The following is a 21326-nucleotide window of genomic DNA, read 5'->3' as shown; positions in this document are numbered from 1 at the left end:
ATAGAGACAGACCATTCTCCTTCCTGCTCACGCGCATCCGCTCTGCCTCTGCGCAGTACTCTTTCGGTATAGCTCCACGAGTCCCCCGCCTCGAGCTGGACCTGTTCTAAAGGTTTCTTTGTACCAGGATCCCGATTGACGGCTTTCATTCTCCCTCGGAACGTGCCACGCCAACTGTGATTGTCCACCGTTCCCCCTCTGCGGAGCATGGTCTGGGCGAACATGTTCGTCTCTGGCCATTGGACACGATGCTGCAACGACATGCCCACCGTCCCCACGTGGAATCCTCGCCCAAGCGACTTTCGCTCGTCACGTATTTTACCCGAGGCTTTTGAGGGGTCTCCATCGCCGGGCACCTCCAACTGGGTTTTGGAGCATGCCACCTCTGCCCCTCGTTCGGGCGAAGAGGTTGCTGGGGGATCTTTGCTCGACGAGACTGACACGAGTAGGTCGCGTGTAAGGACCTGGTCTGAGGTAAGAGAGGTTCGTTGATCGCTGGAAACCTCTTTCCGGATAACCCCTTCGTATAAAGAGGTGCAAAGGTCCCCAATCGAGTAGTCCTTCCGTGTGACCTTTTGTTTCCCACTCGTCCTAACACTCCTCAGCTTCGTTGTCCACTGAACCCATTCTTGCTCTCCCTCAAATAAAAAATGGCAGACTATTCTAACCTCCCGGACTTCGACTCGCTTCCCAAAGTCGAGGGCATGCCGCAGGGCTGTGCCTGGGGAATCTTCGACAAGGATGGCAAGAAGGACCACCTTGGCTGCATAAACCTCCTGACCCCGACGGTCGTCCAAGAGGCCTTCAAGGAAGCGCGCGACGGCGTCTCCGTCTCCCTCAACTGGCCCATCGGCGCCATCAACAAGCCGGGCTTCCAAAGAAAAGGCTTGGAACACAAGGTCTTCTCCTTCAAGGAAGGGCCCTTTGACCTCCACGGCTTCGACGACGAGGTCGAGTTCAACACGCAGTGCTCCTCCCAGTGGGACAGCTTGGTACACTACAGCCATCAACCCAGCGGCTGCGGCTACAATGGCGCCAAACCGGCCCGCGAGCAGCTGATCCAGACCTTCGGCAACGTCGACCTGGACAAGACCCTCCCCACGTTAAATCACTGGCACGACCGTGGCGGGCTGGTGGGACGGGGTGTCCTCCTCGACTACCGCGCCTACGCCGAAGCCAAGGGCATCAAGTACGACTGCTTTGACTCGCACGCCATCTCGGTGCAGGATCTCGAGGCCGTGGCCGCGCACCAGGGCACGAAGTTCAAGCACGGCGACATCCTGATCGTCCGCTCCGGATTCACCGAGGACCTTGGAGCAGCCGGTGCCGAAGAGCAAGAACGCATGCTGGGCACGCACAAGGCCGTGGGCGTCAAAGGGTGCAAGGAGACGGCCAAGTGGGTGTGGAATCACCACTTCGCGGCCGTTGCGGGAGACGCGATCGCGTTTGAGGTGCTTCCTCCCTCGATCGAGGAGGACGGCGGCCGGCCAGGCACGATTGCAGAGCTTGGTGAGTTTTCAAAATCCCCGGTGCTGAGGCAGGACAGGGTAGTTCTGTCTTAATATTTGCCATCTTCACCACCGCCGCATTCTTGCCTCCCTTCCCCATTAGCTCCTCTTCGCTAACCCGACGGCTTTTCTACAGTTCTCCACCAGTACTTCCTCTCCCTCTTCGGCCTCAACATCGGCGAGCTCTGGGACCTCAAGGCCCTCGGCGAACATTGCAAGAAAGTCGGCCGCTACGAGTTCCTCTTGACCAGCGTGCCCCTGAACGTGCCCGGCGGAGTCGGAAGCCCACCGAACGCTCTCGCGATCTTCTAGGCCAATGATCACACAGCAAATACGGAGAAGGAGGCGTAGGTAGAAGAGGAGGGATGTGAGGCGAAGAAGCAGGACATACGAAAGGGATGGGAGGGGGAGAGGGCAGGGAAGAGAAAACGAAACGTGGACGGCCGAGTCGCCCGGAGGTCGGGGAGGAAAGCAAGGCTGATGTGATGATATTCCTGGCTTGAGAAGAGGAGAGGACAGGCGAGAAGGAAGGAGTTTGCGCATCTCCTGGTACAGAGTTCATCAGATGCTCCGTGTTTACCTACACATGTACCTGCTGGACGCAGCTCCAGATACTGCAAGTGACTGCTGCGAATGGCTCCTTGAGTCCACCACTCCTTCTCTTTACTGCTACGGAGGCTCTACCAGAACTTTGATCCCAGTCTGACACTGACATCCCGGTATCTCGAGCTCCTCCGTTGATGATTGCGATGAAACATTTCGAGTCCTCTGGATATGTGCATGTGGAGGCTTGCGCTCTTCAACAGTATCTGTCTGTATCGTACACCGTTCTCCTTGATATCACACAAGACGTGGCTCAGTCTACACCCTATCCCCCTGCGTGAATGAGCCAGCTATACCAGATCACTCTGCTCCCAACATTCCGTCTGAGGAAAGAGGCCAATTGAGGTCAGGGATGGTGTCCTTTCCAGCAGCCCTTTGGTGCACAGCAGCATCCCATCCACAGTCGACATGCTCCTAGACTTCCGATCCTTTCTGATCTCTTTCCGTTGTGTTGTATAACCCCAGTCCACTGCCTGCCACCTGTCATGCTCTCCGCTTTCAAGCAATCACGCGTCTACTCAGTTTCGCCAGCTCACCCACGACTCCGCCTCCACTCAAACCCCTCATCTCACTCACCAGGCCATCTGTAATGCGTCTATGCAAAAGCCCACTCTTTGCGAAATATTCCAAGTAGCCTCTCGACTCTAGTTTATTCAAGCCTTTCAACTCCATCAGATTCAGATCTCCGCGAGTGGCCGGTGCAGAAAGAGCGAGGACTCGCGGGTCGGGTTTGCTGTAGGGCTTCGGCAAGGGAAAATCTGGGTGTGTGGGAGAGATCGAGTGTAGCTGGCGAGCCCGCATCTGAGAGAGGATGAGGTCGAAAGTCGGGTAAGCGGGAGTATTTGAGCCCGAGGTGCTGAAGAGGACCATGCCACCGTTGATGAATGGCGAGGTTTTCGACGTGTTGCCTGTGAACAGGAGGTTGATGAATTGCTTCACCAACGCGAATTGATGCGAATGGAGGATTTTATGCTCGCTGTCGCGGTATGCCGTGGGACCCATCCAGTGGTCCACGCCATCGGCGGCAAACAGGACTGGTGGACGAGGGTTCTGTCCTGGTTCCGTAAGCTCTTTGTAGAAGGCTTGCCATGCTTGCCACGAGAGGTGATGGTCGCCTGCGCCTTTCTGAGCGAGATCTAGTAGTGTGGAGTTGTTCTTGAGAGAGAGTGGTTTGGGATGTGCGTGGTTCAGTCTCAAGGACTTCAAGACGGAGTCGTTGGAAGTGGCAATGCGGGTGAGCAGGAGTTGGGTTAGCTGTGGTTGGATGTACATGTGTTGAGACTCGTCTTCCGCGTGTCGAAGAGGGGCGTATGAAGACGTGTTGTTGACAAAATCTTGCGCTGCAGGAGTCAAATGTCAGTAATCTCGCCCTTGGGCCTGCACGAACGTATGGATGCTCCTACCTTCTGGGACATTCACGACAATCCAATGATCCATGTACGCCATGCTCATGGCTTGCAACATCAGAACACTTTTCCCACTGGCCTTCTCGCCAATGACTAAATGCTTCACGACCTTTTTCTTCTCACCCTCCTGCTTTATATCATCCATTTCCTTCGCAATCCGAAGAGTTTCCTCTCGTATCAAAATCGCCGGCCTGCGAAATAGACTCCAGTTCTGGGTCGTCTTAAAGGCCCCCGAATCTCTCAATTGGTCCAACAGCCCACCATCAAGTGCCATCATCTGTCCAACAGTCTTCTCGTCGATCACATTCTCCTTGCTCCATGTCTCCATGTCCGATACGGGTAAGGCATTGGTGTTTGAGAGAACAATGCGGCGGCGTTGGGCTCGGCGTTCGCCGATCGGAGGTAGCTTGGGACGTTCGCGACCCTTCTTCTTCAGACGCGCGGATTGGGATTGGCGAGCTCTGGGTGCTGAGGTACCGGATTGGGAGACTTTCTTTTTAAGTAAGGGGGATTTATACTGCGCTGCAGAGCTGTGAAAGGAAGTTGTCTGTGTCCATGTTGATGCGGTGACAGCAAGACCTTTGGGCATGTTCGACGAGAGCCTCAGCCGCGAAAGGCATTCTGTGCATATTGACAGCGACATTGTCATCGAACACCGTCTCTGCTGGGGGAGCAGCGCCGTAACAGCTGCTTAAAGAATTACCATACGAGGTCGACAAATAGCTAAAATCACGACCACAGGGAAAGTTGCGCGGTAAGTTCGCCTTGCCTGATGCGGACTAGCTCAGCCTGGAACATCTACCTGAACAAGAAAAGGAACTCAGCCTCGCCGTACTGGAGTTGTACACTTGCTGGTCTGGGTCCAATCGTCCTTCCATGCAAATGGAGTATAGCTCAATGTGACGATTCACGTGCCATTGTACTCTGTTAATCGGCCATGGAACCAAGTTGTGGCGTTCTTGGGGGTGAGAAATACTTGCACCTCAGACAACTTTTGCCATGATTGATTCGCATGGAATGCCATCGCCGAAAACAAAGGTGAGAATGCCTCGCGCTGAACCTAATATGGATCCAGGTGATAATTTATGATGGCAACTCCATCGTTCAGGGGAGGCGAGAGCTCTCAGGTGGTTAATAACTATCCGCCGCCGGCCTGGGGTTTAAACTTGATGCGTAGCAGCCCAGCCTGTAAATGAGTGTGGACGAACCCAACGGCGACCCTGCCGATGCTATTTTGACGATTCTATTCGTTTACGACAAACAGCAACTTCGAAAATGGTGACTTTGCAGGTTCGAGGAGGTATGAGACTTACACTGGCTCTCTTCCAGGCTGTCTTTGATTGATATCTAGATTGCTTAGGGCTCGCTGACCCCTTTGGGAACTAGTTACGTATGTATTCCAAAGCATTAGTCGATCTGGGGAATGGGTTTAAAAGGAGAAAGAAGTAAGAACATCTCTTGGAGGGACGTCAACAGACATTGAAATCGGGGAACCTCAAGCTTGAGCGAGTGAATTTCTCAGGCATATATTCGGTGGTATCGCTCTGTATTTCAATCCGACATGGAGCATCCGGCTCCGATACTGCTTCGATGGTAAGCAAGATGATGTTACTCTGGTTTGGCCCTCTGGTTTCACATCGAGACCAGGATTGAGCCAGAGAGGAGAGATAAGGTCGAATCACTCCACCGTGCTTGGGTATAGTCTCACTATGTGGACATGGTGTTCCTGATACAATACCAACAGTGGTTCCGTCCTCATAAGGCATGCGGGGCGTGCTTTTGGGGCCCAAAAGACCTCCTTGTAGCCGAGAGTGTAAATCGCATGGTGAATATGAATAGCAGGCCACTTGATGAAAGTAGTTCAAGACCGAAATGAGGCTTGACCTTTCGCCAAGGCCACCAGATGCACCGCCACACTTTCCATCTTAGGACTAGCTGCGGGTGTGATACTTGGCACCCACCCACCGCACCTCGAAAAATGCACTTTTTGGGATTATTCGCAATTGCCAGCGCCCAGCTCCTCTGCAACTTTCATATCGATTTCACCACCACCGTCTCCGCCATCGCCCTCACAACATTCTGAGGGTCCTGAGCACACCTCCTACACCCCCTCACCCATTCAGACGCCAAAATGGTCAAGAAACGAGCTTCCAAGTATGCCCATCCTTCCGTGTGCCTGCGATCTAGTATCGTCTCTCTGACAAACGAACACCAGTGGCCGCAACAAGAAGGGGAGAGGCCGAGTCAAGCCCGTGCGGTGTTCCAACTGCTCCCGCTGCGTTCCCAAAGATAAAGCCATCAAGAGATTCACGATCCGCAACATGGTCGAGTCGGCAGCAATCCGTACGTATTTCTATCGAAGGAAACCACAAGAAGGCGTGGGAATTAAAAGTGCCTGTGGACTGACGTGGACGCCCGGTGTGGATTGAAACAGGTGATATCTCCGATGCGTCCGTCTTCGCCGACTACGCCGTCCCCAAGATGTACTTGAAGCTCCAGTACTGCGTGTCGTGCGCCATCCACGGCAAGATCGTGCGCGTCCGGTCGCGCGAAGGCCGCCGAAACCGCGCCCCGCCCCCGCGAGTCCGCTACAACAAGGACGGCAAGAAGGTCAACCCCCAGCAGGCCGCTAAGACCGCGCAGGCTTAAGGGGATTCTTTCCTGCGGAACTGTTAATGCGCGCTGTGTGGGATGAATCTGGGGGGAGAAACGGGGGACGCTTGATTCAACGGGGTGGTCTTCTCGTGAGGGCCGAGGGGAAAAGAACCATGCATCACGAAAATACTTCGAGACGAGATTCGAGAGGTTGCCTTGCGAAAATTTCGAGCGCGAGGAGATTGCCATGTGCATACGTTTCGTGGCTCTTCTCCCTATGATGACAATGGCAATGGCAAACGGCTACGGCTAGTATCAATGGGAAATATCTCCACTGGTAGACAGGTGCTCGGAGCCACGAAAATGGCGGAATGACAAACCCAAAGAACAGACCAATGGAAAAGAAAAGCATAAATGAGCTCTGGTCAATCCCCCCAAAAAGCATTTTCTTTCGCAACAAAAAAATACCCTTGGCTGGCCCTATGCTGAACCTGAACAAAATGCTAAATGCTAGCAATCGATCTGAGACGCAGTCTGTCCCGTCCCTCCTCCCTTGGCCAATATGCAGCCAACGTGACTCTTGGTTCTGAGGTACACAACTGAGTCGTCCATCCTTCCCACGACTTCCGAGTCAGCCACAAATGGTGCATGATATCTCATCTCCACTCATCGTAGAATGTCCAAGTCTTCTTGTCGCCGCAAGCCGAGGAACACTTCATCCCCCCTGCAATTCTTCGTTGGCCAATATTGCCAATTCGCGCTCCAATGCCAGCTGAAACGCTTTCCACCGCGGTGGCCGACTGCTGGAGGGATGTGGTGTATCGGCGCGTCTCGAGCGGGTACTCTCCCAGCCGGGAATAGATCTTGGTTGGTGGCTAACATGCTGATTGAGGGTTATCGACGATCGTGTATTCTTCCTGAGTTCGTGGAGTCGCTATCTCCTCTTTGACGTCGGGAGAAGCGAGTCATCTGGCAATCCCCCTCTTTTCGTCCCTGGCAAGCTGCCTGTCCCAATATCGTTCGTTTCGGTGCTCACTCTCCTGTGCGGATATACTTCGTTCAGTCCTTCGAAGCAGTTGTTGCTGACCCAGATCTTGCCCTTGTTCGGCCCGTCGTCAGTGTTTCTAAAGTATTCGTGATGGAGAGCCTGCTCCGCCGTTAATCGTAGGTCGGGATCGTACTCGAACAGTTCTGACAACAGCTGGAACCCGCGTTGCCCGGGAGACTTTTCCGGGGCGTAGCTGGCATGCCGGATGCAATTGTTATACCACGCCTCCAGACCGCTCCCATTGTTACCGCCAGATCCACGACTGAGAGATGTAGCAGGGTTTGGATAAAGACTTCCTGGCATACCACCACGGGAAACGATCAGTGACTGCAATTGAGGGTATTCCGGCATGTCCACCAATCCCTTCCAGTTTTCTCGTCGCGGCATCCCCAAGATTTCCACAATCTTGCCCATCTGATTTCTCTGAAACGGCACCGTCTTCTTGCTATCCATCTTTGTTTCTTCTCCCTTAAAAATTGGCCTGAGACTGAGAAGTTCGGCGAAGATGCAGCCAACAGCCCATAAGTCGATAGATGGCGTGTAATGACGTGCACCCAGCAGGAGGTCGGGGCTACGGTACCAGATAGTAACCACGACCTTATCCCCCGAGTACAGTGATGACAGGGGCTTATGGAAGAGTCGGGCAAGTCCCAAATCTCCGATGCGCACATGTCCAGAGCTGGTGACCATGATGTTGGCCGGCTTCAAGTCGCGGTGGATCACCCAGTTCTGGTGAAGATAATACAAGCCGTTGAGAAGTTGAAACAGGATCGACTTGATCATGGTGGCAGGGATCGGCCGCCGGGTCGGCTGAGTGTGGTGGTGGATGATTTGGAGCAGGTCATGCTCGCAATATTCAAAGACCATAAAGACACACTTATCCTCTAAGATGATCTCGGCCAGGTGAACCAGGTTTGGGTGGGACAACTCGGTGCACAATGACATCTCGCGAATGGCGGATTGAGACAACCCCGTATACTGCACATTGTCTCCTTCTTTTTCAGGTTTGAATCTGTGGGCGGTCAGCACAGATCCAGGTGAAAATGGAGTATACGACTGTACTTTTTGATAGCATATAATTCCTTCGGCGGAGATGCTCCTACAGGACTGGTGGGATCACCTTTGGGGTTCTTCTCCACAGCCTTGTATACTCGACCATATGTGCCGCTGCTAATGAAACCGATAATGTTGTACTTGTGGCCAATTTTTACCTTTGCTGTGTAGTTGTTGCCCGATTGTTTTTTGTCGAGACCCCGGCCAGAATCTAGCCTTTTACGTCAGCTTCTTTCCATGTGTGGTGCTGGCCAATGGTGGATAGGTGCCCAAGGGAAGAACCTCAGAAACCATGCATACCTTCTAAAGCCAATTGAGTAGACTTGCGGAGTTGTTGGGCGATATTCAGACTTGTGCCTGGGCGCGACATGCCAGGGATGGACATTCTGTCGAGTTCCCCCAACAGGATCTCGAGTTTTCTGCGCCTTGAACAAACGTCCCGCCTAGCACGACATTGGGGACATCATCGGGGACACAGCGTTCATCTCCTTCACGATGACCTCGGCGAGGTTGTCTCCCACAAGGGATGGTTAGGCAGCGTCCGCCCGATGCCGCCGATCGTGTGGCCAAAGCCGAGGGGCAAACGGAGCGTCTTGAAGACAGAACACAGGTCGACCCTGCTGGAAGCAGGACCCTGGATGGGAATTTGAAAGAAAACGGTGGATAGTCAGATGCACATTAAGACGGGAAAGCACCAAAGTCCCATGGAGGCGAAATGATCGACATGAAGGGCGATGGAAGCGAGGGTTGAAGACGAAAGCCTTGCCATGGGGTGTTGTCGGTACGAGGCCCGTCGACCTCATGTACGACTTGGCACTGGGTCACTGGCCAATGAGAGGCGACGAGGCCACGGCACGGCTGCACTTTTCCCCAGTTCGCGTGCCTGCGCTAGAGCAGCCAGCAGCAACTTCCTTTTGCCTGCGTCCAATCGCCTCGTCCTCTCCTTCTATACTTCCATCGGAGGGCGCCGCTTCCTGCTCAATCAACCATGGGGAATCCAAACAATCCGTCTGCCTGCGCGCAGTCTATCTGCATCATTACGACACCATCGACATCATTGGGTCCAGTATCGCGTCCCTATCGCATCCCATATCGCATCCCGCGTTATTGTCTCTAGGGGCCATATTATAAGGGTGCGTGGTCTTCTTGGAGCGTCTCAGGTCGAGTCCTCCATCACCAACTGTCTCCTTCAACATGGGTCGAGCTGTACTGACCAGAGCCAGCAGTGGTTACGGGGCCCACAAACAGGCCGAGCTCTCTCCAACTCTGCCCCCCAAGGGCCTGATGGCCGGTTCAAAGCCGAGAGGCTCCACTTTCTTCCTCATCTATACCGTCTATGTGGTCACTCTTGGTCCTCTGCTCTTTGGCTACCACTTGGTAAGTGCTGTTGGGCCTCAAGATATGATGGGGGGACATGACTGACAGACTGCAGGGAGAACTCAATGCCCCTCAAAAAGTCATCACTTGCCAAGTCGACCAGCTCCCCGGATATGTCGCCCTCGGACTTCCTCAGTGCATTCCAATGAACCCTTTCCAATGGGGAATGGTTCAGTCCATGTTTACCATTGGAGGGCTTTTCGGGGCCATTGTCAGCGGTTCTGTCGCCACAAGATTTGGTCGTCTGTTTGCCTTGAAATGGGCGACCTTTTTCCTGGCGGGCGGACCTATTGCCGAAGCACTTGCGGGTAAAATATGGCTGATGGCTTTGGGCAGGGCTCTCTCTGGACTGGGGGCCGGTGCAGCCACCGTCGTCTCTCCCATCTATGTTTCCGAAGTAGCGCCCCCCAAGCGGCGTGGTTTCTTTGGGGCCTTTACCCAAGTCCAGATCAATTCGGGCATCGTGGTGGCACAACTGCTGGGCTTTTTCTTGTCCAAATCCAACAAATGGCGCTGGGTGCTGGCCACCGGCGGCTTCATTGCCGGGCTCATGTTCTTCGGCCTCATGCTCACGCCAGAAACCCCCAAATGGCTCGCGGCAAACAATCGACCGCGGATGGCACGGGGTATCCTGCAACGCTTGAGGGGAAAAGCTGCCGATATTCGGGAGGAGATGGAGGGTTGGGATATGTCGGGAGAGGCGGAGGAGGAAAGCCTCCTTGCATCCCCACGAGGCCCGCGCCCACGCAAAGATGCCGGCCGATCCATCATCGACGTGGTCAAAATGCCCAAGTACCGACGGCCATTGATTGCCGTGACGGGCACCATGATGGCTCAACAGCTCTGCGGAATCAACAGCGTTGTCATGTACAGTGTCGCCATTCTGGGTAAGATCATGCCCAAGCACGCTGGTCTTGTCACCGTCATCGTCTCGGGGGCAAATGTGGTCGTCACATTGCTGGCCGCGCCCTTACCTGACAAAATTGGACGAAAACCTTGTCTTCTTATTTCGATTATTGGGATGGGGGCGGCATCAGGCATGCTGTACGCTGGACTAGCGAAGCACATTCAAGCCCTCACGATCGCAGCCATTGGACTATTCGTGGCCAGTTTCGGCATTGGGCTGGGACCGATTCCATTCATACTAGCAAGTGAGCTTGTCGGACCAGAAGCGGTGGGAGCAGTCTCGAGCTGGGCACTTGCAGCCAACTGGTTGTCGACGTTCTTGGTGGCCATGTTCTTCCCTATCTTGAACAAGATCCTTGAAAGCAATGTATGGTGGATTTTCGTGGGCGTGGCTGTGTTTTGGGCGGTATTTGTGGTCGTGTTTGTGCCCGAAAGCAAAGGCATGGCCAACGCCGACGAGGTTTGGCGGAGGAAGCGATGTTGCTGATCAAACCATGCGCGCAAAGTGGATGTTCAGATATTATCGCGGTGAGCATACGCTGGATACGGTGCTCCTCCTAGATCTTCTGGGTGGTATGGAGGACATGGTTGCCGTGGGTGTCTGATAGCCAGCCTCCTCCCTTTGGCGCCTTGCCCTGGTGGTGTTTGGCTGCCCCTCTTGTATTATTAGCTCATCATTAAGATCCATTGAGATTCGTCCTCTTGGCAGGCCTCAAACCGGTTTTGATCGGGACTTCGCCCGCGTTTAGCTCAGCTGCTTCTCCTGCTGCCACCACCGTCACCACTCCTAGTGTCTACACTCTCCGTCTGCACCGTCCACCACTGCTGGGGCTCCATTGAGTTGGCAAATGCCCAACTATCTTGTGTCTCGGGCAGAAAATGGGCCGACCAGCATTGCCTTGACATTGCCGAAGACTGCATGACCATTCCCCTCCACCCCCCGCATTTCATTTCCAGTATTTGGCGACGCTTCTCCACAAAGTCCTGCTGGGACAGATCCCATCATCCAAACAGGATGTCGCAGCAGCTCCGTTAGTTGCATTTCTAGTTTGATGGGAGACCATGATGCTCAACCTCGCAGCCAACCACCCTTTCAGGCCCGGGCTGCGTCCGGGGACGGACACGTTTCATACTCCGCTTTGATCCAGCTTTTGACGTACTGACGTCGACGAGCCAACTTACTCTGTCGCTGTCTTCGGGATGCCCTCTCCTGGCAAATGGAAGACGCGAGAGAGGGGCTGATGGATCGAATGCATTGGCCCATCTCTCCAGATATGCTGCCGAGGTAGATCATGCTCCTCCATCCCTGCAATGCTTCCATCTCTGTGGTTGAAGTCATCACCTCGTATCCGGACCGTGGAGTTGATTGCCGTGTTTAGGATGGAGCTTTTTCCTGATCTGGCAGCTCGAAATGCTCTCGACTTTGGTCCAAGCAATCATTTGATGCATGTTCAAAAGCCGCGTCGACCATTACCCCAGTCGCCCGTTCTAACCAAGCTTCCCTAGGACAGTGGCGGTAAAGAAGTATTTCATATAGTCGGTGTTTCCCCCATTGAGCATCTCCTGCTGGGAATTCTCTCGAGTGCTCTACAGGCAGCCTTCTCCTCGACTGTCGCACGATGCTGTCCTTCACCACTTCTTTGCTTGCGGCGATTACGCTTCTGTGCCCTCTTGTCCGCACACAGGCTACTCTTCCCCAGGTTGATCTCGGTTACGAGATCCACAAGGCGATCAGTTTCAACGTATGTCTTCAGACGGTGAAAAGCAGAACCTCGCTCATACTGACACTCCTCCAAAGCAAACTGGACAGACGTACAACTTCTCAAACATACGTTACGCCCAGCCTCCAATAGGTGACCTTCGCTTTGCTGCCCCTGTTTCGCCAACGGGTCGAAACAATGCCGTGCAGAACGGGAGCGTGGGCAGAATATGCCCTCAAGCTCTTCCTGCATGGTATCCAATCTCCGCCGAGTTTGTTCAATATCTCATAGCGGGGAACGCGTCGTCTTTCAACCTCACTCAGGCCGAAGAGCAACTTCAGATTGCCTTACAAAACGCCAACCCTACCCCGCCAGATCCAAGGACCTCCGAAGACTGCTTGTTCTTGGATGTGATCGTGCCCAAGAAGGTATTTGACGGTTCGAAGAGTCGAATCAGGCGGCGTCAAAATGCGGGTGCCGCGGTAGTCGTCTGGTATGTTGACCGAATGCTCGCGAAACCTTTTGCTTATCGGTATTAGGATTTACGGTGGCGGGTATACGTTGGGATCCAAAGAGGGATCTGGTAACCCGAGTGGGCTCATCAAAGCTAGCCAGGCCAATGGAGGGGAGGGCATCATCTTTGTGGCCATGAACTACCGACTAGGAGCGATGGGTTGGCTTGCTGGCCCAACCTTGCAGGCCGCTGGAGGAGTATCCAATGCCGGCCTTTATGATCAGCGTCTGGCTCTAGAATGGGTTCAGAAGTACATCCATTTGTTCGGTGGCGACCCAAACCGTGTCACCGTCATGGGCGAGTCGGCTGGGGGAGGCTCGGTCGTCCACCAGATCACCGCCTTTGGAGGCCAGAAGGGAGTCCCCTTTCAGCAAGCTATCCCACAGTCACCTGGCTATCTTCCGACACCGTCATATTTTGTCCAAGAAAACGTCACCCAGACGTTTCTGTCGCTGCTTAATGTCAGCACAATCCAGGAAGCCAGGCAGGTATCCTCTGAGGCCGTGATCAAAGCCAACGCTCTTCAAGTGGGAGCATCCACATATGGAGGATTCACGTATGGGCCAGCCGTCGATGCGGTGTTTGTGCCGGCGCTACCTGGCACCCTTCTCAATGCCGGACAATTTGCAAAGAACGTGAGCATCATGGTGTCTCATATGCTCAGCGAAGGGCCTGCTTTCACACCACCCAATGTACGAACCGATGACCAGCTGGAAAACATGATCGTCTCGCTCAATCCTGAGGCACCTGCTCCAGCGGTCGACTACATCGTCAAAACACTCTACCCAGCAATCTACGATGGAAGCCAGCCTTATAAGTCTCCCATCGAGCGAACAATCCTGTTCGTCACTGAGTCGTCCTTTACCTGCAACACGTATTTCCTCAACAAAGCCTACGGCAACAAAACTTACGCCTATCAATTCGCCGTTCCACCGGGCTTCCATGGGTATGACGTGCAATACACGTTTTACAATGGCCAACCCACCAACCTGACACAGGACATGGTGGCACCTGTCGCCAAAACCCTCCAAGCATACCTGACCAACTTCATCATGACGGGAAATCCGAATGGAAAGGGGCTCCCACCGTTCCCGATGCAGGGCCAGAACGCCAGCATGAACTCGATTTCGACTACGATTGCACGGGTCAAAGATGATACCTCAAACCAGAGATGTGCATGGTGGGAGAAGTCGTTGATTACTTGACGGCTGGAGAGGCTGTAGAAAAGTATCAGTCTCGTCAAAGAACCCGATTTGAATGGAAGGTCTACAATAATATGAGGATTGAAAACACTGATACTCGATTGAAAAGGTGATTCCTCAGCGCCTCCAGGCAGCTCGATGGCATTAGACCTGGAAGGCTGTTCTTTTCCATTGCTCTCACCTATCTACACCTTTCATTCACTCCATCATTCGCCCGCTCACAATCGCTCCTTGACAATGCCGCACCCTTTATCAAATACATGTTTTGAAACATATCGACATCGACGAAAGTGCACCCTATTTACCGTGAATCTACTTGGCCAGTGGTATGTTAAACCCTGCTCTTTCGAGTGGCTTGATCTGCCAGTGGAGGCGGTCGGAGACCATCACTGCAACTATTGTTTGACTCCAGGTTCAGTTTGATCAAGGCAAAAAATGTGAATGTCCAATCTATCACTCCTTAACCCAGTGAAGGGAAAATGATAATCATGTGATTGACGGTGACAGTGCCGACTATATCAAGGTGCGGTTCAGCAGAGGAATTAGATGACTTTTCCCATTATCTGACTGTTGTTTTGCCTGCAAATTCTTCATACACCACACTCCCAGTCACCCATCATGGCGTCTTTACGGACTATCCTGCTATGCTCTCTATCCTTGATCGTCTCCCCCTTTGTGAATGCGACCTACGAGAGATGGACCGCGCTTCCTTACTGCGCTGTAAGTTCAGCTCGAGAAGAAACCGTTCGTTCACCCAGACTGACTATGCTCGCAGCAAGGTTGCTTCACCAAGGCTGTCAACGACTCTCTCGCGACCTGCGCCCATGTATCTCTTGACTGCTTCTGCCGGAACACTGTCGCCGCTAAAGAGTTCGACCTCTGCCTCCAAGCCAACGTACCTTGCAACTCCAACCCCATCAATCACGATGTCGAGGTCTTCAAAAACACCGTCTTCTGCAACACTTCTGTTGATAGCGGCTTTGATTACACGGCGGCCATGGGCGCAGCGACGGCCACGTTGGGGACACCGTCTGGCGAGAGTCTTTCGTCCACAGTCTCGGTTCCCGCTCAAACTCAGGCATGTCGCTTTACCACACTGAGAGCCCAAGCCCGTGTTCGGAAGAGCTAATCCTCTGCAGATGTCCTCAATCTTCCCGTCGACAATCCACCCAACCAATACCTCAACCATATGCCCTGATTCCGACTCTGCCCAAACTACCTTTCAAGGCTTGATTACCAGCACCTCGACAGTTGTGGTGGAACTGTCCAGCACTGCCTCGTCGAGCGGCAAGTTGAACGGCACTTGGACCGCGTCTGCCTTTCCCACCGTCATCGCAGCGCAATCTTTCAACGGCGCCCCTCGTGCCTGCGTCTGGGATTTCGGTGTCTTTGGGACAGGCTTTTTAATGACATGGATTCTTGTTGGCAAGATATTCTGATGAGACGAGAACGACTTTCTCTTTCGGGTGCGGCATACGGAAACCCATCCTGGGATAATCAAGTGCTCTGAATGTTGGATACCAGCTGGAAGCGGACTTTGTCTTGCAAGACAACTAGGACAGAGGCGCAACGACACTGTTGCTTGAATGCTGGCACTTGGGTTGCACGTTCAAAAACACCGTGACGGCTCACCGCTGCAAGATCCGGGAGTCTCCATCAACGGCTCGCTATGGCCGAATGCTTCCCGCCTACCGAAGTCACACAGATAACTTTGTACGTCTCGTGAAGTTCCACAAGATATCTCCGATGGGTACCACGGTGCCTTCCTTTGTGCGGTTGCTTCGCTTTTCTTGGTCCAACGCTTCTTCCTCAAAGGTATCGTGCAAAATTGTTTGAGTGACAACGCATTTCGTTCTCATCAGCCATCCAGGCTTCCAGAACCCTCCAGCTGAAGTCGCCGTCTCCCAGTTCGTTGTATTCTGCCATCAAACTAGGTGCTGCTCGGGCGGAGAGCCACCGCCTACACCTTGAAAAATTCTGTGACTATCATTGTAGACAACTGACGAGTATCCCTTCGACGTCGTCAATATGAACAGCCCCCTAACGATCGAGCGAATGGCCTTTTGGGCTTGTTCTACCGACTTGAGCATGACACATTCTCATGGATTCACAGCAGCGGACGGTATCACTATCTTCAGATTAAATCTCAGGCAGTGTTTCTCGTCACCGACATCGGGTATCCGACCTAGTTTTATGTGTATAAGTTCTTGTTGTTTTCCAAATCGAGGCCGTCGCCATCAGTCCATTGTTTGTGCATAATCTTCCCCCATCACTTACCATTCGTTCCCTCTTCCTAACATATCGATCAGCTATCTTTCTTTGTACTGTTATGGCCTTCGCAAAGTCCACCATCTTAACGCTGCTTCTGATAGCTGTGGGCTATGCATGCGCTCACTTCGACGGTTGGGACGACCTTCCCTCCTGCGCGCAACAATGCTTCAACGAGGCTCTCATGTCCATCACCAGCCACTGCGGAACCTCGAAGTCCCGGCTGTCCATACGCCTCTGCACCTGCTCCAGTTGCACCTACGACGACGCATTGAGATCCTGTCTCACGACGTCGAACTCTTGCGGCGATCCAGACCTCACAGATAAAATTCTACTTACAAACGACCAAGTCTTCTGCAATATGTCTGTCGACGCAGCGGTTTCCTGGGAAGATGTCTATCCAGAATGGTCTGTGGGTGGTACGTTGGGAGCGACCACATCTACGAGTATCAACCTCATCTGCGCAGCTGCGGCAGCATCACCTACTATGGCGAATACGAATACAAAGGGACTAACGGTGACCGAGGTATGTGATTGTCAAAGAAGAAAGACATTATCTGACGCAGTAAAGGGTGACTTAACCCTATCATATCCTGGTTTCCCCTCCTCCTCTACTCCATGTGCCAGTTCTTCCTCTCCAGCGACATCCTCGACGATTGTGTCTGGTCTGGACTGTTCTCCGTGCACTTCTGCCATCAGTTCCTCTTCGTATGCTCCTTTCAGTCTACCCTCGATCCTATCCTATCCCCTTCCCTCGTTCGCCTCCGCCTCGGATACCTCCTGCATAACGTCTCTTACATCTACTCATTCAACGAGCCCAGAAGTCCCGCCGCCTCCCTTTACTTTCGTTCCAACTACCTATGTTTCCAGTGTCCCAGGAGGTCCCTGCTCAGAGGCTCAACCTTGTTCGCATAACACGACAATCACCATATCGATCACAAGCACATCTTACATAACAACAACGGTAACGCCAGCGTTATCTACAAACACTCCCGGACCTCTTCCCACGTACCCCGTGTCGTCCTCACCCATCACCCAGTCATGCCAAAGCTCAATCCCAGACTGGGAAAACACAACAGCAAGCATCATCATTTCAACAGCTCTGACAAGCGGGCAGCCATATAGTGGCGGTCCAGGATATCCTACGCAAGAGACTTTGGCATCGGCCGGGGCAACAACTAGCAGCAATAGTGGAATCACCTACGGAAGCATCGAATGCAGCATTGGCTGCGGTAGCAGTGGAACTTCCAGTGGCAGCAGCGAGAGCAGCGACTTCATCACCCTAACAGGTCCAGTAACGCAGACCCAACCTACATCTTTAATCATCACGTCTCATTCCGGTGCCAGTCTTACTACTAGTACTAGTAGCATTATCACCGTTCCGACAACCCGGAGTACAAGTACAAGCACAAACGTACTACCAAGTCAAACAGGCGGTGCGAGGGAGTTGGACTTCCATTTCGAAGCTATCTTTGCGACATGTCTGCTCGCGACCATTTGGGTCTTGATCCTTGGTCTGTGATTACCAGAGGAGAAGCCGGCCGACAACCTGAACGCTCAATGTGGAGGTCTATTCATTCAGGCCGGGAATGGGAGGCAATAGTTGAGGCTCATTTGGCACCTTGATAATAGCTGCAGTGAATGAATATGGTCATCTGGGGCATGGTTTTTGTTCGGTTAATGAGGGTAATCATGGGACTACGACTTTGCACAGGCGAGCTTTCGGGTTGATGTTCAGCACCATGCTGAGAAGTTTTAATGGGTCACAAAGTCACAGGTAATAGTGCTCGGTGTCGAGTCATGCTATATCAAACGAAGGGTGATGTCGGCCTTTATCACGATACTGAGTATGGCGCGTGATGAACAAGGAACCGCCGTGACATTGCTCCCATGCTCCCATGCTCCCATGCTCCCATCCCATGATCCGTCATGCCTCACAAGTGACAATACTGGATTGATCGAGGATCTAAATCCCAGGAGATCTCTTCAGGTTGTTTACCTGGTATACACCAACGATACTCATTCAACCACCTCCACATCAAACTGACAACAGGAATAACCCGAAACACCAGAAGACAACGGATATTAGCCCCCATTCCCCAGTCCGAAAAATACCATGACTCTCCCCATGCTTCTCGTCCAGACCTTCCTCGCCGCCAGCGGCATTCTTGTCCTCCTCCCACGTGTACCACCGGCCGTCAGCGCCCAGTATACCAACTGGACGCAGCTCCCGGCCTGCGCGCAGACGTGCTTCAGCACCTCGCTCCTCCAGGCCTTTGGGTCGTGCGGCTCCATCCTCTCCAGCAGCGGCAGCGGCGGCGGCAACGGAGGCAATAATGCCACCACCACGGGCGCCGACGCCGCGGATGAGCCGCCTTCCGCGAGGCTGCGCCGATGCATCTGCACGGACTGCTCGTACCGCGCGGCCCTGGGCGCGTGCTTGGACGGCGGGTGCGCAGCGGGCGCCGGCGACGATGGCGACGGTGACGGTGCGGGTGATGACCACGTCGATGGGAGCTTGGCGCTGAATGATCGCGTGTTCTGCAACAAGAGCGTCGAGGCGAGCGTGCAGATGTGGGACCGCAACTTGGTCTGGGTGGTCGGGCAAGATTCCCCTGCGAGATCTGCGTCGGCGGACGCGACGCGGGGCGGCGTTTGGACTTGTTCCGGGACGTCGAGTGCGAGCACGAGTACGGCGATCAGTGGAAGCAGCTCGTCGACGAGTGAGGTTTGTTTCCTCCCCGCTTGCTCGGTACTGTCTTCGATCAGGGAGGGTTGCCTTGCTGACGCAGGATAGGTCTCTGCAACGGCGATGCACACGACGACCGTCACGGCAACGCTGACACTGGTCACCACTTCTCCCTATCAGGCCACCGTCGAGCCCGGCCCCGGGTTGACCATTTCTTCGGACAAGTCGACTTCGATATCACCACCACCATCCCCATCAACGTCTCTGGGCAATTCTTCACGCTCCATGGTCGTCACGCCAACGACGCCTGCGCTGTCGCCGAGCTCGACGACATCCTCTTCAACCACGTCGGCAAGCGGCATCCTCGTTCCTACGACGGGAACGAATCGTGCAGAGCGACCCATTCCGCCATTCGAGCTCGGCATGCTTCTGGGACTGGCTGTGGCTGGCCTTCTGCTGTGAGATTGCCCTCGACAGGACCTCGTGCATTGCAATAGGTTAGCGATATGACATGACCGTTTTACTCGATGAATAGTATTCCTCCCTTCCCTTTACTTTGTCGTATAAGGGCTGGACTTCGAGGGGGTCCTTGGTTCCAAGCACGAGATATTTCCTATACAGGGTGAGGCGGACGCCGCAGTTGTGAGCGACTGTCCAAGGCGTGCGAGCTGGGGAGTTTCGAAGCAAGGAATGTGGGCGTTGGGCATTGGGCAATATAGACCAGCACCCATCGACTCGAGGGGGGATATCTTGTCGGGATGTAAAGGGGATGGAACAGGAAAATCAGGGCTGCCGAAGTGATTGCTGATCTGAGGATACATTAAGTGTCAAGAATGTATCCTTCAATGAGTGTGTTGTTGCTTTCCACCCAGTCTGCGCATTTCCGGCCGAAGTTAAAGGATAACATACCCACGTATATCCAGGTAAATATCCTTCGTCGCCTCATCAATCGAGCTCACTCTCTCGCACTGTTGAGAAAATATTTGGCCAGACGCGCCCATTGTTGTCGCAAAGTCTCGCGTTCGCTGCTGTGCCGTTTGATTGGTTGGCAGGGGGCACGTCTTGGGAAGTGGTTGGTGTGTGTGATTGAGCATGCTATACCCTATATCTGCTCCTCGCACTCAGGGTTAGTGACCGGGCCGTATGGTCCTGCGACAAGAATCGGTCCAAGTTAGTTCTCCATCAGGGAGAATCTAGGTCGGAACTTCAATGCCGTATTTCTCGTAGTTGAACTGCTCCAGACTCGGAATGCACTCGGCCCAGTCGTCGTCAATCTCCCCCAGCTGCCACTCATCGCCGATCTCGATCAATCCCGTCCTCCCAGCCAGCACCTCCCGCTGCCTCGTTTGGTATTCGAGCGCCACATCTTGATGTGGGACCCAAACAACTCTCATGCCAGCCCGTCTCGCCGCCTCGACCCCGATCACGCTGTCTTCAAAGGCCAAGCATTCGTTGGGCATAATAGGCTTATCATTCAAACCTGGTGGCGTATTCAACGACTGAAGCGCGACATTGTAAATGTCGGGGGCGGGCTTCCCTCGACCCTCTCGCACTCGCGGGTCATCTCCTAGGACTAGTCTGTGGGGCGGAATGAAGGCAAGCAAGTGCTTCGCTTCTGGCTGTGAAGTTTTCCGTTCGTAGGTGTGGCTCTTGGAGGTGGAGGCGAGTGCGAGTTCGATTCGATCCCCGGAAGCAGCAACATGTGCCCGGCTGAGGTTGGACAGAATCTGCACTGCGCCAGGCAGTGGCTTGCAATTGGGGAACTGCAGTCGCATCTGCTCAGACAGTTCACGGGCGAAGTCTTCCCGGGGGACAGGCAACCTGGCCCAGCGATGAAAGACCTCACCGTTGATCGAGTCTGGGATGCCCATGAGCTGGGCTCGAATCGATGGGACAAAGGGAGGTCGCCCATACTTCTCAAGCAGTTGGTTCGTGCATAACGTGATGATGTCCTCGGTGTTGAGGAGAAGCCCGTCCAGATCAAAAATGCAGGCGCGCACTGGGGGAAAACTGATGGCGTGCTCGTTAGTTCGAGCCTGGACATTCGAGACCAACTGGGCATTCCTGTGCTGTGGAAGGGGACTCACTCTGTCTTAAAGGACGCCATCTCTGCGGAACGAAGGCCCATTGTCGTTTGAATGATAGGGCGTGGGGCCAAGTATCGAAAGAGACGTCAGTCGTGAGAGAATGGTGAAAGCCACTAGATTCAGCTTGTGTTTCACGCGGAATGTCGGTTACATACCACAATACGGGGTACGAGGTACTCGGCGGCGAATCTCGACCTCTCCACAATCCATTTCCATTTCTAGACCTACCTGTTAAGGTAGGTAGTGCCGGCACTCCCCTAGCGTGACGCCCCTTAAGTGTCTACAAGTAGGCACTAGGTTAGCCAGTCGCGCGGGTAGAGCCGCTCACCCCGTGTCACCCCTTTGACTCGCCCCAAGACCTGGCCGTGGG

At 53.8% G+C, this 21326-nt stretch overlaps 8 protein-coding genes across 9 annotated transcripts; 5 read left to right on the top strand and 3 right to left on the bottom strand.

Annotated features, from left to right (window-relative positions):
- The first annotated feature begins 478 nt into the window (after positions 1-478).
- Positions 479-2209, top strand: PV07_09485 (uncharacterized protein). The gene is made up of 2 exons (XM_016396746.1): positions 479-1509; positions 1645-2209. Exons 1-2 carry the CDS (start codon positions 651-653, stop codon positions 1818-1820), a joined length of 1035 nt encoding a protein of 344 aa, XP_016246602.1. The 5' UTR covers positions 479-650; the 3' UTR covers positions 1821-2209.
- On the bottom strand, positions 2058-4218 carry PV07_09484 (uncharacterized protein). Its single transcript, XM_016396745.1, has 2 exons — positions 3515-4218; positions 2058-3451 (listed from the first exon to the last, which is right to left on the bottom strand). The coding sequence occupies exons 1-2, from the start codon at positions 4164-4166 to the stop codon at positions 2610-2612; spliced, it is 1494 nt and encodes a 497-aa protein (XP_016246601.1). The 5' UTR covers positions 4167-4218; the 3' UTR covers positions 2058-2609.
- Positions 4219-5513: 1295 nt separating this feature from the next.
- Positions 5514-6750, top strand: PV07_09483 (40S ribosomal protein S26E). Its single transcript, XM_016396744.1, has 3 exons — positions 5514-5671; positions 5733-5860; positions 5952-6750. Exons 1-3 carry the CDS (start codon positions 5649-5651, stop codon positions 6164-6166), a joined length of 366 nt encoding a protein of 121 aa, XP_016246600.1. The 5' UTR covers positions 5514-5648; the 3' UTR covers positions 6167-6750.
- On the bottom strand, positions 6520-8966 carry PV07_09482 (uncharacterized protein). Its single transcript, XM_016396743.1, has 3 exons — positions 8514-8966; positions 8223-8424; positions 6520-8172 (listed from the first exon to the last, which is right to left on the bottom strand). The coding sequence occupies exons 1-3, from the start codon at positions 8596-8598 to the stop codon at positions 7047-7049; spliced, it is 1413 nt and encodes a 470-aa protein (XP_016246599.1). The 5' UTR covers positions 8599-8966; the 3' UTR covers positions 6520-7046.
- Positions 8967-9399: 433 nt separating this feature from the next.
- On the top strand, positions 9400-10983 carry PV07_09481 (uncharacterized protein; the record flags this gene model as incomplete). Its single annotated transcript, XM_016396742.1, has 2 exons — positions 9400-9590; positions 9646-10983. The coding sequence occupies exons 1-2, from the start codon at positions 9408-9410 to the stop codon at positions 10981-10983; spliced, it is 1521 nt and encodes a 506-aa protein (XP_016246598.1). The 5' UTR covers positions 9400-9407.
- Positions 10984-14530: 3547 nt separating this feature from the next.
- PV07_09480 (uncharacterized protein) lies at positions 14531-15351 on the top strand (the record flags this gene model as incomplete). The annotated part of the gene is made up of 3 exons (XM_016396741.1): positions 14531-14632; positions 14688-14972; positions 15052-15351. The coding sequence occupies 3 exons, from the start codon at positions 14531-14533 to the stop codon at positions 15349-15351; spliced, it is 687 nt and encodes a 228-aa protein (XP_016246597.1).
- A 2713-nt stretch (positions 15352-18064) lies between these two features.
- Positions 18065-20993, bottom strand: PV07_09478. 2 transcript variants are annotated; one of them, XM_016396738.1, is made up of 2 exons: positions 20957-20993; positions 18065-20879 (listed from the first exon to the last, which is right to left on the bottom strand). In XM_016396738.1, the coding sequence occupies exons 1-2, from the start codon at positions 20974-20976 to the stop codon at positions 20063-20065; spliced, it is 837 nt and encodes a 278-aa protein (XP_016246594.1). In that variant the 5' UTR covers positions 20977-20993; the 3' UTR covers positions 18065-20062. The 2 variants fall into 2 exon arrangements, with proteins under 2 accessions (XP_016246594.1, XP_016246595.1); XM_016396739.1 differs by lacking the exon at positions 20957-20993 and having other exon boundaries at positions 18065-20727; positions 20784-20919.
- Positions 18297-19331, top strand: PV07_09479 (uncharacterized protein; the record flags this gene model as incomplete). The annotated part of the gene is made up of 2 exons (XM_016396740.1): positions 18297-18908; positions 18978-19331. The coding sequence occupies 2 exons, from the start codon at positions 18297-18299 to the stop codon at positions 19329-19331; spliced, it is 966 nt and encodes a 321-aa protein (XP_016246596.1).
- Positions 20994-21326: the final 333 nt, after the last annotated feature.

The sequence above is a fragment of the Cladophialophora immunda genome, assembly GCF_000835495.1.
Source record: "Cladophialophora immunda strain CBS 83496 unplaced genomic scaffold supercont1.5, whole genome shotgun sequence".
In the NCBI taxonomy this organism is placed as follows: domain Eukaryota; kingdom Fungi; phylum Ascomycota; class Eurotiomycetes; order Chaetothyriales; family Herpotrichiellaceae; genus Cladophialophora; species Cladophialophora immunda.
This window is presented reverse-complemented; position numbering and strand designations above follow the sequence as displayed.